The sequence below is a fragment of the Loxodonta africana genome, chromosome 7 (assembly GCF_030014295.1).
Source record: "Loxodonta africana isolate mLoxAfr1 chromosome 7, mLoxAfr1.hap2, whole genome shotgun sequence".
In the NCBI taxonomy this organism is placed as follows: domain Eukaryota; kingdom Metazoa; phylum Chordata; class Mammalia; order Proboscidea; family Elephantidae; genus Loxodonta; species Loxodonta africana.
Window position 1 is genome coordinate 15,571,005 of NC_087348.1, and position 17,741 is coordinate 15,588,745.

General features: G+C 47.1%; 1 protein-coding gene across 2 annotated transcripts in view; it reads right to left on the minus strand.

The window, feature by feature from the left end:
• STX3 (syntaxin 3) overlaps positions 1–17,501 on the minus strand; it is a 49,403-nt gene extending 31,902 nt beyond the window's left edge. For both annotated transcript variants that reach the window (XM_064288017.1, XM_064288016.1), the window contains exon 1: positions 17,328–17,501. In XM_064288017.1, coding sequence (XP_064144087.1) covers positions 17,328–17,357 — 30 coding nt within the window. In that variant the 5' untranslated portion in view covers positions 17,358–17,501. The remainder of the gene's footprint in view (positions 1–17,327) is intronic.
• Positions 17,502–17,741: the final 240 nt, after the last annotated feature.

A 17,741-nucleotide genomic window follows, 5' to 3' on the forward strand; every position in this document is an offset into this window, starting at 1 on the left:
TGGCTTAGAGTAGATTCTAGCAAAGCAGCCTGGTCCATCTTCAATGAGGAAATGTATGAACTGGGAAAAGGGAAGTCTTTGGGAACCCATGACCTAGGTCCAAAATCTGTTGCTACCAATTACTAGCTGTGAGACCTCAATTGAGTCCCTTACCTTCACTGAGCTTCAGGTTTTTCACCTGTAAAATGGTAATAACACCACATACCTTATGACTTTTACGAGGATTAGAGGAGATCACATATAGAAAGTCTCTAGCAGAATACCAGGCACACACTAGTGCCTAACAAGTGTCAGTTTCCCTGTCATCTAGCCATAAAGATATGGGTCTGAGAAAGCAGTCTACTCTGAGTCTTCCTCCTCCACAGGAGAACACTCTCACACCAAAGGCTATGTCAGTAAGATCAGCTCCACAGCATCCTGATGACCAGGGTTGTAAGCTGCCCCATCACATACCAGTCACTGAGGCTTTAACGAATGGTTTCACACCTCTGAGCCTCGATTTCCTCATCTGTCAAATAGGAATAGTAGTGTCTACCAGGGCTATTGTGAGGATGAAATATTTTAAAGTTTCTTAGGCAATGCAAAGCACAGAGTAAAAACTCAAGGAAGCAACAGTACTTCAGAAAAATCAGCAAATGAAAACCCTATGGATCACAATTGCCCAATCCCGTTGTGCATGAGATTGCCCGTGAGTCAAAGCCAACTCAATGGCAGCAAACACCACGAGCTAAGATCAAGCTATGCAGCTTCTAAAGAAGATTTAACTCAGACGTAAGTATCTTTAAGGCCCCTGAGTGGCACAAACACCTTGTGCCTGGCTACTAACCAAAAGGTTGGCAGTTGGAATCCACTCAAATGGCACCACAGAAGAAAGGCCTGGTGAGCTATTTCTGTAAGATTACAGCCATTGAAAACCTCATGGAGCACAGCTCTACTCTGACACACATGGGGTCACTATGAGTCAGAATCAACTCAATGGCAACAGGTATGGTTGTATTTTGTCTTTTTTTTTTTTTAATTATCTTTAAAGGGGAGAGGAGTCCTGGTGGTGCAGTGGTTAAAAAACCCGACTGTTAACCAAAAGATCAGCAGTTCAAATCCACCAGCCACTCCGTGGGAGAAAGATGTAGCAGTCTGCTTCCATCAAGGTTTACAGCCTTGGAAACCCTATGGAGCAATTCTATTCTGTCCTGTAGGGTTGCTATAAGTAGGAATCAACTCGACAGCAGTGGGTTTGGTTTTCGGTTTTAAAGGGGAAATGAAAAAAGATAAAGGAATTTTAGAGCTGAACACAGCCTTACAGATTCCATCATCAAATCCTTTCACTTACAAATGCGGAAACCAAAGCCCAAGACCAAATAATGAGTTACTGACACAGCAAGGAATAGAACCCAGGTTTCCTATTCCTATCTTCCCATGAAGCATTTTTCCCACTATAGCATGCAGCTTCCAAAAACATAAAATAACAATGACAACAGCAGCAATAAAGTTTAGCTTCGAGCTGGAGCTACCACAGACTTTTCCACAAAGTGGGATCTGGATCTTCTGACACAGGTGGTGATAGGCTCAAGGGGGCCCAGGGCAAAGAAAACACACAAAGCCCCTTAGCCTCAGCCCACATGACTGATTATAGCAGAAAGAGAACTTCAGCATCGTTATCTAAGAATCATGGTATGTGGTAACAGCAATGGTGCAGTAGCTGCAATATCAGCCACTATAAAAATGTAATTGAGAACCACACCCCCAGCCATCCACCTTCTCCCTTCCAAGTCTTTCCTCCCAGCCTCCACCTCCCCAGCCTCTCATCGCCTCTCCAACAAAGACATGGGTATATCGCCAATGACTTAGGCAGCACTGAGGTAGAACCAATGGCCCATCTCCCTTCCATTCCCCAAATATGTCCCAAAATTCGGTGAGGACAGCCAGGGCTACAACCTCCTCTGGACTGAGAGTGGAAAGAGTTCAGAGACTCAGAACTGAGCTTCAGGAAGCTTAATATGCAATTCCTCAGTCAGTGCCCACTCTACTGCCTTCTCCATCACCCTTAGTCTATTTGACCACCAAAACCAACCAGTTGCCATTGAGTCGACTCTGACTATGGAAACCCCATGTGGGTCAAAGCAGAACTGTGCTCCATAGGGCTTTCAATGGCTGATTTTTTCAGAAGCAGATCAAGCCTCTGGGAGGGCTCGAACCTCCAACCTTTACAGTTAGCAGCTGAGCATGTTGATCGATTACACCACTCTGGGATTCTGCAGGTCCCTCTTAATTAGCTCATTTAATTAATAAAAATGTTTGCCACCCACCGAGTCCCTACTAGGTGCTAGACCGGCACAGTGTTGATCTTGCTGTTTACAAATTCCATCTATATTTCGTAGTTGAGAAAACTGCAATTTAGGGAAGTTACAAGTTATTCATGGCTATCAGCTACCAACGTGCAGAGCCAGGGCTCAAACTCACGGTGCCTGTTCTAAGCCCTTGCTTATTCCATCACAACCCCCTGCAAAGGAGCCTATCACCAAAAGCAGCTATGGGCCCAGGGGAGCAGCACCCCAGCTGTGAGAAAGCACACTGGGCTGGCAAAGAAGAGCTGGGGATGGCCCTTGTCTCCATTAAGCCTTGGTTTTCTCACGAAGTAAGAAGCTTAGCTTTCCAATGCGGCTTTGTGGATCCCCAGGATACCTCAAACATGGCTCAGCAACTACCCAGGGAAGCCAGGGGAGAGGGTAAGGGCAAGGAAGTAGGGCTCTCCGGCACCCACCTCTCCCCTCCAATCTGCATGGCTCCACTTTTATCTCCTGTATACACTAGAGTTGTATAGTCCCCCTATTATCTGCAAGTGATACATTCCAAGACTCCCAGTGGACGCCTGAAACCATGGATAGTACCGAACCCTGTATATACTATTTTTTTCCTATACATACATATCTTTGATGAAGTTTAATTTATAAATTAAACATAGTAAGAGAGTAACAACAATGACTAATAATAAAATAGAATGATTACAACCATATACTATAATAAAATTATGTGAATGTGTTCTCTCTCTCAAAATATCTTACTGTATTTTCATACCGCGGTTGACCACATGTAACTAAAACCACAGAAAGCAAAACCGCGGATAAGAGGGGACTACTCTATAAGATTTTGTTTTAAAAAAGAATTCCGCTGTCAAAAAAAAGCATGAGTGTGAGAACATGAAAGTTAAAAACCACTGAAGTAGATGAATGGATGCCTTTAAAGAAGGGAGGAGAGGAAGACAGTCCTCTCTCTCCTTTCCAAGTTAAAACATGGCTGCAACGTTATTTCAAATCATCAGCATTTCCTTAAAGATAATTACAAATCAGAGCAGCAAGGCAGAAGGAAGGGAAGACGAAAGAAAAAAATAAAAGAGTCATCCCAAACAGAGAGGGCATCACTCACCAGCTCTCTGACTCCCTCCCAGTCATGAGAGCTAGGCCCCAGGGAGACAAGAGGGCTACCAGGAAAGGGTTTCTGATTGAGGAAAATAATAACAGTGGAAAGGACCCACAGCCTGGGCTAGAAAGGGACATCTGGTCCTTAACTTTCCCCCAGCAGGGTATTAAAGGATTGTGGGCTAGCTGACTGGCGGGGGCAGGGGCCCTTCCAGCACAAGCAAGCAAGTGAGCACAAAGCCTCATAACTTCTCTCCACATTTAAACAGCTCTTTATTCCACAGGCACAGACTCTTGTTTATAAACCCAGATTTTTCTCCAGATAAATCTGACTCAGAGTCAATGACATCTGGTTTTTCCTGTCCCTGCTGCCCACTTCCCTCCCTCCGGGATGAGGGTCTGTGGACTCCCAAGACTAACACCACAACTTCAAGGGCTCCATGCACACATACACACACCCATGCCCACACTGCCCAGCATTTGGTTTCTCCAGTCCCTCTTCTTGGACCTCAGGAGCCAGGAATTCTGAGGAAGCATGTCAGCTCCCTATAAGCACTGGGTACTCTCTTCCCCATTTCAAGAGTCAGATGACCCATCTCTATGCCCAATTCTCCCTCCCACGCTGTGTTTTCTCTTGCAGTGAAACTCCCCACAGGCGGCACTTCCCCTTTTCCCCGCATTGCATCTTCCCCAACACACTCTTCAGATGAATCCAGAGGAAATGGAGGGACAACGATACCCTAGGTGAGCTGCACACTTGTGCTTTCAAGACGTTGTTTCAGCTGAGCAATTTGAGGGAGGAATTAACCCCAAGGGAAAGAGGAAGACACTGAGCTATCAACTCATTCTCACATCAGCCCAGGGCCAGTGAGGGGGTGGACAACTGGCCAAAAGCCAAAGTCCCTGGTGACCCCAATCCACACATTCTGCTGTAACAATGATAATACTAATACAAGATAATATGTGTGTGTTGTTACAGGCATGCTCACATTTTCAAATATACTAATTCTCACATCAAGTCTGGGAGGGACATATATTATTTTCCCCATGACAGATGAGCCAATCATAGCTTAATTAGGTTAAATAATTAACGCAAAGTGGTTCAGCTTAGGATGAAAGTCAAGGGCCCCTGTTCTTACCCTCCACACTCTACTTGAAGATGCCCTTTCTACTTTGGTAACACCAAAAAAAAAAAGTTGTCCTCAAGTTAATTCCAATCATGGTGACCCCATGATTTCAGAGTAGAACTGCACTTCATAGGGTTTTTCAATGCCTGTGACCTTTCAGAAGGGGCCCTCGTGGTGCAGTGGTTAAGACACTTGGCTGCTAACCAAACGGTTGGCAGTTGAAACCCACCAGCCGCTCCTTGAGAGAAGGATGTGGCAGTCTGCTTCCTTAAAGATTTACAGCCGGTAGTTCTACTCTGTGCTACAGGGTCGCTATGAGTCAGAATCGACTCAACGGCAGTGAGTTGGTTGGTCACACCTTTTAGAAATAGATCGACGGGCCTTTCTAATCCATCTTAGTCTGGAAGCTCCACTGAAATCTGTTCAGCATCATAGCAACACGGTACTTTCCAGCGACAGAAGCTTCCACTGACGGGTGGATGGTGGCTGCACGTTAGGTGCACTGGCAGGGAATCTAGCCCGGTTGTTTATCCTAATTTTGTTGTTGTGTGCTGTCAGGTCGATTCCGACTCATAATGATCCTATATGACAGAATAGAACTGCCCCTTAGGGTTTCCTAGACTGTAATCAAACTACTAACCTTTTGGTTAGCAGCCAAGGGCTTAACCCTTGCACCACAGGGCTCTTTATCCTAATCTTACCCACCCTTTATAGATCAGCTCAAACCCCAGCACCTCCAGGAAAGCCTCCCCAATCAACCTGCTCACAAAGGTCATTCCTAGGAGGAGGATAGAAGTTGACCTGAAGAAAAAGAGGGGGAAAAGCCCGCCAGGTGGATGTCATCTATACCAATGAGGATTCCTCAGTTAGGAGGTTAATTCATCTGGAATCACACAGTAAGGTGTACAGCCAGGACTGGAACCCAGCTTGGTTCAATTACTTAGAGGAGAATCTCAGGGTCTTACAACCGACCACACCACAGTGTTCTCCTCCTCACTACAGGGTCCCATCCAGAGTAACGAGATGCATTAGTTCATTCATTCATGCAACAGCATGTACTAGATGTCTACCATTTGCTAAACAATAGCAGAAGTACTGGAGATACACAAACAAAACTTAGCACCTCTGCCCTTCAGGATCTGCGGCAGGAGACAGACAGGCAAAGAGATGATTATAACACCACATGACACAGGATGTCAGGCAGCACTTAGTACAAGGAACCATACAACCAGAAGAAGAAGGGGTGCCCAACCTCACCTGAATCCAAAGTAGAGCCAGGGGAAGAAGGAAGGCATTAGCGAATTTTCACAGAAATGACTTCCTGGGCTTATGTTTGAAGTCTGAACAGCTTTACCCAAAGGACACCCAAAAGAAGGCCACTCAGGGCGAGGGAACCACACCTTTTTCCTGGTTTCTCTCTCATCTCAGGAGCTAGTCAATGAGATTCAAAGAATATCTTCCACTTCCTCTTAAAACACCCAATTCCACTTCAGGTCCTTCCTCTTGGTAGTACCTCAGCATTCTTCATGCTCTTTCTGACCTACTTTCCCTTTCTCCATGCCCCTTGACACTCCCACAACATTCAGTTCTCAAGGATACAGAAAGGAAGAGGGAAGGCACTAACAATGTCTTCTTCCCTACTCCATCCTCAGCCTTCTTTCCAGGTCTTCCTTTCAGCCTCTGTCCCACATGTCCCTTCCCCTCTAGATCCTTCCAGAACACTTAGTTAATAGTTAAAATCGTGTTAAAGAAAATGCCCCCCTCCCCGTTTAAACTCTTAAGACTTTATGGAAACTAAAAACTTGTAATAAAGACAGTTCTGGGAAATGTTTAAATAATTAGATAAGCCATAACTAGCCTACAGAATGCAGACATGCAAACTTAATAAACCAGTCCAAGCCACCTCCTGCTGATTAAGTGAACAGCAACTAGTCATTTTAAATCTCCCTTATGGGAAATTCGTTAACAGTTTGTACTGTATATAAACAGGTCACAATTGTAATGTGACTAGCTCATCTCTTCAGAGGGGGGCTCCCTGTTCAAGAACAGTTTTTTCCACCCAATAAAACCTTTGAACTCTAACTGACTTATTTATCAGATTTTTTTCTTTCAATGACAGACAACCTCTATTTCACACTGAAGGAGTCCTGGTGGTACAATGGTTAAGCGCTCAGCTACTAACCAAAAAGGTTGGTGGTTTGAATCCGCCAGCCCCTCCGAGGGAGAAAGATGCAGCAATCTGCTTCTGGAAAGATTACAGCCTTGGAAACCCTATGGGGCAGTTCTACTCTGTCCTATAGGGTCGCTATGAGTCAGAATAGACTCGACAGCAACAGGATTTTTATTGCACACTCGACATATGCTGAGGATTTTTCTAAGACAAGTACTTTATATTTACTAAGGCTTTTAATCTCCACAACAACCTTCCCAGGAGCGTTCCATACTTTACAGCTGAGAAAACTAAAGCATAAAAATGTCCAGTAACCTGCCCAAGATCACGCAACTGGTGGCTGCCTGCGCCTGGAAAGCCTGGGCAGCGGGTTGCAGCAGCCTTGCTCTCCACCATCACATTGAGATGCCTCTAAGAGATCACCCAGGCCCCACCCCAAGCTTGCTTGCAGCTCAGGCCACAGGAAACTCTCTTCCAAAGCCTTGTAAAAAATACAAGTAACATACTGACAAGGTCATCCAAACAAGGAAAGACTGGGAAACTGCCACAGGCCCGAGAAGCAAAGGAGACAAGACAACCAAATGCAGCATGCTATCCTGGATGGGATCCTAGAACAGAAAAAGGGCGTTTGTGGCAAAACTAGTAAAATCCAAATGAAGTCTGGTGTTTAGGTAACAGTAACGGACCAATGTGGGTCTCTTCATTTTGACAAATGTTATCATTGTCGTGTAAGATTTTAATCATGGGAGAAACTGGGCTACGGATATATGGAAATCTCTGTACCATCTTTGCAACTTCTCTGTAAATCTAAAACTACTGCAAAATTTAAAGTTTATTTTAAAAAAAGAAACAACCCTGCTCACATATCAAGCCTCCCTAACCCAGGCTGTGAAAAGCACCCAGACAGTAAATGCTCCACTAATCTCTTTAGGTGGGGGTTGAACTTCACTCAGCCTCAAGACAGAGACTGGGGAATGTTGCCATGGAAATGGCCCGATGCCAAAAAAACGGGCTGACCCAATGTGGAGGCGGCGATGGGGAGAGGGAACTGAGGAGGGGCCGAATGTAAAGGTGCCTGGGACCCTTGGGGACCACAGAATCGCAGGTGAATACATTCGCAGAATATCCTCGTTCATCCACTGGACCACCTGGCATACAGTTTTCAGGCTGTGGACTGGGCAGTGAAGATACACGGAGAACGAGGTACGCTCTCTCCAGAACACAGCACTTAGCAAGGCTGGCAGCTTCTGAAATTACAACATCACGTGGCTGCTGTTATAGATCAACAAAAATAAAGACTTTGTGGGAGCCCAGGAAGGGCATGGTCAATGCTTTCTGCCTGGGATGTGGAAGTTTCGGGAGGTGGTAACACTGGAAATGAGCCTTTAGGGATGAGGATTTTGCCAGGGGAAGAATGGGGCAGCTACATTTTCACTGTAGTATCATATCTTCTCCTCCATCACCTTTCTGGACAAGGGTGACCCATGACATCTTGGGCTGAGGGTTTAGCTATAACTAGGAGCCTTGGGGAGCCCTGGTGGCACAGTGGTTAAGAGCTCATCTGCAAACCAAAAGGTCAGCAGTTCAAATCCACCAGCCGCTCCTTGGAAACCCTACGCAGCAGTTCTAGTCTGTCCTAAAGGGTCTCTATGAGTCAGAATCAACTTGACAACGATGGGTTTGGTTTTTTCGTCAGAAGTTCTGCAGAATGAAACAGTGGTCTCTGGCTTCATTAGCAAATTTATGGATTCCCTGAGTAAATGATCCACTCCAGGCAGGCGCAGTTCTACCAACTCACATTTGGGGCACAGGGAGAGGGAAAGGCATCATGATGAATAGGGGAGGTGTAAGGGTGGCGCAGTGGTTAAGTGCTCAGCTGCTACCCGGAAGGTCAGCAGTTCAAACCCACCAGCTACTCCACAGAACAAAGATGTAGCAATCTGCTTCCTAAAAGATTACAGCCTTGGAAACCCTATGGGGCAGTTCTACTTTGTCCTAAAAGGCTGCTATGAGTCAAAAGCGAGCCCTGGTGGCACAGTGATTACCCACTTGGCTGCTTACAAAAATGCTGACCGTTCGAACCCACCAGTCACTCCGTAGGAGAAAAATGTGGCAGTCTGCGACTCACAGCGATCCTATAGGACAGAGTAGAACAGCCCCATAGTTTTCCAAGGAGCAGCTGGTGAATTCAAACTGCCAACCTTTTGGTTGTTGTTTGCTGCCGTTGTTAGGTGCCATCAAGTCAGCTCTGACCCATAGCCACCCTATGTACAACAGTATGAAACACTGCCCAGTTCTGCGCCAGCCTCACAATCGTTGCTATGCTTGAGCTCATTGTTGCAGCCACTGTGTCAATCCATCTCATTGAGGGTCTTCCTCTTTCTCAATGATCCTCTACTTTACGAAGCATGATATCCTTCTCCAGGGACTGATCCCTCCTAATAACATGTCCAAAGAATGTGAGACAGAGGCTCACCATCTTTGCTTCTAAGGAGCATTCTGGTTTTACTTCTTCCAAGATAAATTTGTTCATTCTTTTGGCAGTCCATGGTATAGTCAATATTTTTCACCAACACCACAATTCAAAGGCATTAATTCTTCTTTAGTCTTCCATATTCAGCGTCCAGCTTTCGCATACATATGAGGTGACTGAAAACACCATGGCTTGGGTCAGGCGCACCTTAGTCTTCAAGGTGGTCTTTTGCTTAGTAGCTGTAATGGACTAAATTGTGTCCCCCAAAAATGTGTATCAATGTGGCTAAGCCATGATTCCCAGTATTGTGTGACTGTCCACTATTCTGTCATCTGATGTGATTTTCCAGTGTGTTGTGAATCCTACCTCTATGATGTTAATGAGGCAGGATTAGAGGTAGTTACGTTAATGAGCCAAGACTCAATCCACAAGATTAGGTGTGTCTTAAACCAGTCTCTTTTGAGATACAAAAGAAGTAAGCAGAGAAACATGGGTACCTCATACTACCAAGAAACAAGCACAAAAAGCATAGCACGTCCTTTGGACCCAGGGTCTCGGCAAGGAGAAGGTGCTCAACCAGGGGAAGATTGATGATAAGGGCCTTCCTTCAGAGCCGACATAATAAGAAAGCCTTCCCCTAGAGCCAGTACCCTGAATTCCAACTTCTAGCCACCCAGACTGTGAGAGAACAAATATCTTTGTTAAAGCCATCCACTTGTGATATTTCTGTTATAGCAGCACTAGGTAACTTAAAGAGTAGCTGGCTGCTTAACCACTGTACCACCAGGGCTCCTTCTATAAAGACTCACCACCACTGCCCATTGCCGTTGAGTTGATTTTGACTCATAACAACCCCCATAGGGTTTCCAAGGCTGTAAATCTCTACGGAAACAGACTGCTCAGAGCTGCTGGTGGTTTTGAACCGCCAACCTTTTGGTTAGCAGTCAATTGCTTTAAGCACTGCACCACCAGGGCTTCTTAGTCTGTTTCTGTAAAGATTACAGCCATGAAAACCCTATGAGGCATTTCTACTCTGTTCTACAGGATCACTGAGTAGGAACTGACTCAAGGGCAATGAATTTGGTTTTTTTAAGGGCCAATCTGGGTTGATCGGCCAAAAGCCAAATGTTTAATAGATACCACACAGAGTGCTAGGCACTGGGGCCCCAGAGGAATGGTATATCTGCCTCTGCATCAAAGGTCATACAGTGTATTTGAGGAGATGATCAAATACATTGTAGGGTGATAAAAAGAAGCCAGATAAACATGCTCAATTCTGAGGATCTCAGCCAAATCTGAGTTTCAATTCCCTCACCTGACAAATGAGGATACTATAGAACCACCTTAATAAGAGGATTAGAGACAAGGTTCGTAAGGCACCTACCACAAGCCTTGTCCAACAGTAAATAGCTGCTCAATAAGTGATCATTGTTATTGCAGTTGATGTGGTGACAAGTACAGGGAACCATCAATCTAAAAACAACAGGACACAGGAAACAAAGAGTCCAGCTCATAAAAAACAAGTCAGAAGGTGGTTTCAAACCCACTTCACAAAAACAAAAAACTCTACTAACTTAATAGAAGGATTTCATTGCAACGCAAGGTATAGCCCATGAGGGCTCCTGTAATGGGAAGAATATTCTAGGCTGCAGTGTGGGACTACTATGTACAAAGAGTTTCGGAAGATGGGTAGGAATTTGGGCAAATGGGGAAGGTAACACTTTAAGGGACAAAGGACTACATGAGGTAACATCTCTCCTTTAGCTCCTGCTAGTTCCCCAAGCTCCTCCACACTCACAGGAATAAAAATAAAATTAATCCCTTTCTCTCATCTCTTCTGGCCACCGGCTGATGGGTCTGTAATCCCTACTCAATCCCCACCACTCTGGTCTCAGTTCTGCTTCCCGTCTGCTCATAGAAAACAGCTCTGCCAGGGAGCGAATTCCTGCAGTGCAGAGCAGAAGTGAGGAAGGATTCATTGACCAAATTATCACAAAAAGGATGGAGTCTCAAAGAAGGGGCAAGCTGGTATGTTTTAAGACTTGGTTATGATCCGACACACACAGCACACAGTAAGGGCTCAATAAATCTTTGTTGAACGAACAAATTAAGTTTTGGAGGGTAAGTAAATTGGTTCCATATTTCTGATGGAATTACAGTATAACTGCTATCCTGTGGAACCCTGATGCCACAGAGATCCTGGAACTTCAAATGGGGGAAGGCTTCAAGGACAAGCCCTTTAGGAAGCAGCCAGATACAAGACAGAACAGAATCAAAAGCAAGATCGGCCTTTAGAGCCCTGGCTGGTTGATTCCGTTAGTGTGTCCCTATCAGCCCTGGCCTTGAAAGAACCAGCACATCCCAGGTCATCTCTAAAACCAGTTGCTGTTGAGTCAGTTCTGACTCACGGACGCCCCATATTTGTCAGAGTAGAACTGTGCTCCATTGGGTTTTCAATGGCTGATTTTTGGGAAGCAGGTCACCAGGACTTTCGTCCGAGGTACCATTGGGTGGACTCAAATTTCTAATCTTTCAATTGGCACCCCAGTACACTAACGATCTGTATCACCCAGGGACAAGTCATTTCTAGTTCCCTGTAGTCTCCAAAGAAGTTCATCTATCGTAATATACGTTGTTACTGTGTGCCATAGAGCTGATTCCGACCCCTAGCAACCCTATAGGAGAGAGTAGAACTGCCCCACAGGATTTCCTAGCCTGTAATCTTTATGAGCACATCACCAGGTCTTTTCTCCCACGGAGCTGCTGGTGTGTTTAAACCACCGGCCTTTTAGTTAGCAGCCAAGTGCTTAACCACTGCACCACCAGGGCTCCCCATCATTACATACAGCTTCTCCATTATCATCACTTACCTTTGATTTTGGATGTCTTTTCATGAAATGGAAACCCTAGTGGTGGAGTGGTTAAGTGCTATGGCTGCTAACCAAGAGGCTGGCAGTTCGAATCTGCCAGCCACTCCTTGGGAACTCTATCCAGCAGTTCTACTCTGTCCTATAGGGTTGCTATGAGTCGGAATGGACTCATCGGCAGTGGGGTTTTTTTTTTTTTTTTTTGTCATGAAATAGGTCCCTGGGTGATGCAAATGATTTGCGCTCGATTAAGAACCTAAAGTTTAGCAGTTCAAACTCACTCAGCAGTGAAGAAAGGCCTGGTAATCTGTTTCCATAAAGACTGCAGCGCAGAAAACCCTATGGAGCAGTTCTACTCTGTAACACATGGAGTTGCCGTGAGTCAGAACCAACTTGAGGGCAACGGGTTTTGTTTTCATGAAATACATTACTTTGTTTTCCCTATATGACCATTTTGAAATCTTGGTGGCGTTGTGGTTAACAGTTACGGCTGCTAACCAAAAATGTCAGTAGTTCAAATTCACCAGGCGCTCCCTGGAAACTCTATGGGGCAGTTCTACTCTGTCCTATAGGGTTGCTATGCATCGGAATAGACTCGATGGCAACAGGTTTGGTTTGTTTTGGTTTTATATGGCCATTTACTACAGTTATCCCTCTGTATTCACAGGGGACTGGTTCCATGACCCCCTCCCAAGGTAACAAAATCCGAGGTAACAAAATCCAAGGATGCTCAAGTCCCTTATATAAAATGGCATAGTATTTGCATATGCACATTCCCTGTATACTTTAAATCATCTCTAGATTACTTAAAATACCTAATACAATGTAAACGCTATGTAAAAAGTTGTTACACTGTATCACTTAGGGAATAATGACAAGATGTGAACAATGCTGAAACACCAAGTGCTAGAGAGAGACTGAGGCTCTGCGAAGTGGTGGGAGGCTACAGCAGGGGCTGCCTACACATCATTTTATTCGCCTGGATTCAATGCAGTACTTGGCATGTGGCAAATGCAAGTTTTGCTTTTTGGAACTTTTTTCTTCTTCCTGAATAGTTTCGATCCACGGTTGGCTGAATCACTGACGCAGAACCCGCAGATACAGTGGGCCGACTGTATTTAAGATCAGGACTTTGTATAGTGATTCTGACTAATGCCATGCCTAGCAGAGTGCTAGGGACACAGGGTTCAAAAGGCACTGGTCATGGTGGTTGGTGGGTTCCATAGGCATGTGTCTCTGGAGATGCCCCACACATTTTGAATGGTTTTGATGGAGTACACATAAAACATTTGCTGATGGGAGATGTCAAGAAAGTTCAGGACCCCTGCCTTTCTTCTTAAGGGGACTGGCGCACCTGAAGAGATTGGACGTGAATCTTAACAAGGATTTAAAGAGGGACCTCAGCTCAAGTCTCACTTCTTCCAGGATGCCACCCCTTCAATGTCCTGACCCCAACTCCCCAAGGCCAGCCAATACAGTCTTCCCATGGCTGCCTCTCTCAGAAAGACAGTATCATAATATCTGTTTCTTATGTGTTCCCAACCTGACTGTGAACTTCTGGGGGCCAGGAACGTGTTAATCACAACTACACCCCAGCACCTATCAGAAGGCCTGGGACTTAGTAGGTGAGCAGTAAATGCCTGTTGAAAGAAAAGAGGGCCAGGCAAAAGGACCCTGGAGAAGGAACTGTCTGGACTCAGGGGATGCAAAGTTCAGCTAGTGGGAAATCAGCAGGAACCACCTTCCAAGATAGGCTGGGTGTGGGCACTGCACATTCCTGATTAGCCTGTCCTAGGTCACTGTAGAGAAAGCTGACCAGGAGGAGCAGGGCAAGAGATAAGGCGAAGGAGATCTTATGACTAGGCCCTCAGCAAGGTCTGTCCTTCCCTGTGGATGCTGCTTCCAGCAGGCCAAGTTCAGGGAACTGACATTTATGAGACCTCTCTCTCCCTTGGGGTGGACGATTGTCAGGGATGATATCACTTCACCCTCACAATGATCCTCTGGGGAAGGTATGATGATCCATTTCACAGATGCAACTCTGAGCCCTAAGTCCTTCCCCAGAGCCTTATGTTTTTACAGGACTTAGAACAGGGTCAGGAGCCCTGGTGATGCAGTGGTTGAAGCGCTTGCCTGCTAACCAAAAGTATGGCAATTCGAAGCCACCAGCTGTTCTGCGGGAGAAAGATGTGGCAGTCTGCTTCTGAAATGATTCACAGCCTTGGAAACCCTATGGGGCAGTTGTACTCTGTCCTGTAAGATCATTATGAGGCAGAATCAACTCGACAGCAGTGAGTTTGGTTTTTAGGTTTTAGAATACAGTCACAAGCAATGAAGCATTTTATAGAACCATAAATTCCCAGGGTGGATGGAGGCCTCCTAGTTCAGCTACTCCCTCCACAAAGAAAACCAAACCCACTGCCGTCACATCGATTCCGACTCACAGAGACCCTCAGGACAGAGTAGAACTGCCCCATAGAGTTTCCAAGGCTATAATTTTTACAGAAGGGTGCCATGTATTTCTGAAGCAGAGCAGCTGGCCACCTTACAGTTAGCAGCCAAGCGCTTAGCCACTATGCCACCAGGGCTCCAAATTCCTCCAACATTCCAACAAACTTTTTGACTCCCTCCCAAGCCAGGGGGACCACTACCTCTCCAGCCAGCCTACCCCACCAATGGGCAACTCTGAGTGCTAAAAATGCTTTCTTACCCATCAATCTGATTTCTACCCATCAACCCCAGAGTCTTCTCCTTGTAGCTACACAGCACATGACAGCCCTCCAGCTATCTGAAGACAGTTATCATCTTCCCTCCCCAAGGGTTTAGAAAGATTTCTGCAGAAAGACTGCACAGGCTGCCCACTGTGAAATTTGTTTGGTGCAGGCTAACAGACACTTGATAGTGAGAATCAGATAGAGAAGATGATGTATCTTGTTGCAGTGGGGAAATTCCTCTTCTACTGGGGAAGTGCACACAGGAGGGGAACTAGACCCAAAATTCACATAAACCCTAACAACGTTCTTCACGGAAAACAGTAACACTGCCAGAAGAGGCTTCCGAGGTGAACCCAACTCCTGGTTTTACAAAGGAGGGCTCGAGAAGCAGAGAGGTAAAGCGACACAAAGGGACACAGCTATTAAGCGGCAGAATCACAATTAGAACTTTTTGAACCTGCAATTCCATCCTCTTTGCACTCCAGCTCCACGCATGTCCCTGCTCCAAAATGCCAGAGCAGCCAACCCATAATTTCAGAACAGTCCCATAATAACAGCACCCATCTACAGTCTCACTTTCACCACATCCCCAAGATGCAATGGGAGGAAACAGGTCATTAGCTCCATCTAACAAAGGATAAGATCAAGGCACAGAGAGCTGATGGACTTGCTTGGGTTCCCTGGCAAGTTGAGTTTATACTTGGAAAGCAAAGCTCAGTTCAGACTCTGCTGTTTGTTGACACTGGGCTGTTGAAAGAGGTCATGCTCTGGAAATGAGTTTCCTACCTAAAGGAAAGGAGATGCCTCCGTCTGCCGTTCAGTTCTGCACTGTTTTATGATCGCTGTGTGTGCTGATATGGGATGATCTGCAAACCCATGCCCTTCTTTCCTTCCTGCCTCCTCAAACCATCACCGTCGGGAGAAAATGCGCTGGGAAGACAGCTGGGAGCTCTGTGACCTGGGGCACACCACTTACCAGGCTGAGCTCCAGTTTCCTCATCTATAAAAGTAGGGATAATAAATTCTTCCCTGTCAACGTCACCATGATGTGAAGCTCAGGTGACCAAGGGCAAGTAGGAGGCAAGGAGGCTCACTGGCACGATAAACAACTGTCCTTTGCCCCTCCTCCAGCTCCCTACTACCTAGCCCTACCACCCCGAGCAGGTGGCAGGATCATGAGGGTCTCACCCAAGACGATAGAAGAGAAAGAAAACCAACTGCGACACCATCCCAATAGTCTGTGACACCTGGGCATGACCTACATTTTTTCAAAGGGCTTTTCCAGTTATGCTAATATTAACGTTTATTAAATCCTCTGTACCAGGCACCGTACTAAGGGTTCTGCATGCTATCTTGCTTTTAGTTCTCAAAACCACCCTTAGGCTCTAGCAGGTGGAACCAGGATGAAAGCCAGTTCTATCCCGCTCAATGGTTCCCAAAGTTTACAGCGTTCGTGAATCACCCGGGGAGATTAATGAACACCGCAGATTCGGTAAGTCTAGAGTGGGGCCTGAGCTTCTGCATTTCCAACAACCTCCCAAGAAAATGGACTACACTTTGAGTAGCAAGGGCTCAATTTTAAGATCCATTCAGACAGAGGCTGCGTCAGGGAATCTCCAGGACTTACCATTGGGCCCCGCCCACAGAAGGCGCTCAATGATTATTTATTGAATGAGTCAATGTATATCAGACTCAAAACCCCACGCTTTAACATTTCTGTAAAAAGACAGACAGTTCGCATCCACCAGGGAGGCACTCCTTGGAAACCCTATGGGGCAGTTCTACTCTGCCCTATAGGATCGCTATGAGTCGGAATCGACTGGACAGCAATGGGTTTGGTTTTGGTTTTTTTATGCCTTGTTTCTATGTCATTTGATCCCGGTACGGAAGGATCGTCCCCATTTGACCGATAAGAAAACAAAGGCTCAAAAAGGAGTAAGTAGCCAATAGTCTTACAACTTTTGCATAACCGCTGGAGGCAGTCTACCTTCAAATCCTTTGCCCTGACCACAGCTGCCCGAAGGAATGGCAGGGGAAATTAATAATTACAAACAGCCGGACATCGAGAAGCTGGACCCGTCCCGGCACATGGCCGGCTTGCAGTTCCAGCGGTCACCCAGGGGCTCCGCGCCGCTGCCCCGGAGAAAAGCGGGCGGATGTTCCGAGACCCCCTCCCCTTCACCGGGAGAGAAACGAGGATGGGAGGACGCCGTTCCGGGCACAGTGCCAGGTAACAGCGGACAGGTGGTGAGGTGACCCCCGGCCTGACCTCAGTGAGAGCCCCGCAGAGCCCAAGCACCACCCCCGCCCCCGCTGTGAATCCGGGGGTGCAGGGGGGCCCGAGGCGTTCAGGGAAATTGCCGCCAGGAGATGAATCACTCGGCACATGACCCTGCAGGAGAACGGAGGGTGCGCAACAGGCATGGGATGCGGGGGCTGGGGGAGCGCAAGCCCCGTGCCCAAACCCTACCAACTGGATTTAGGGAGCGGAAGGCAGGCCCTGTCCCACACAGCCCCAGCCCCGGGAACCCCCGGCAGCCCCCCGCCCTCCGGCACTCACGGCCTTCAACTGCTCCAGCCGGTCCTTCATCCTGGGGCCCAAGCGCCCGTGGGCAGGGGAGCGCGTCCCAGGTGAACGCGTCCCAGGTGAGCGGCCAGAAGTGGCGGCAGAGCCGGCCGGGACCAGGGAGCTCGAGCCGCAGGCGGGCGGCGGCCGCTCGAGGAGGAGCGTCGGAGGCCACCGAAGCTCCGCCGCGCCGCACCGCGCCGCCCCCTCCGGTCCCAGCCGGCGCCGCGCTCTAAATCCGGCTCCCGGGCCGGCGCCGGCGCAGCGCTGATCCTCGCGGCCCGCCCCTCACCTGGCCGCGCCCGCGCGCCTCCTTAAAGGGCCCGCCACCCACGGGGTCTCGAGCCCCACCTCCCCTAACTCGGGCACCTCCAGGGAAGTGGGTTGGGTGCTCGGGCCCTACTAGAT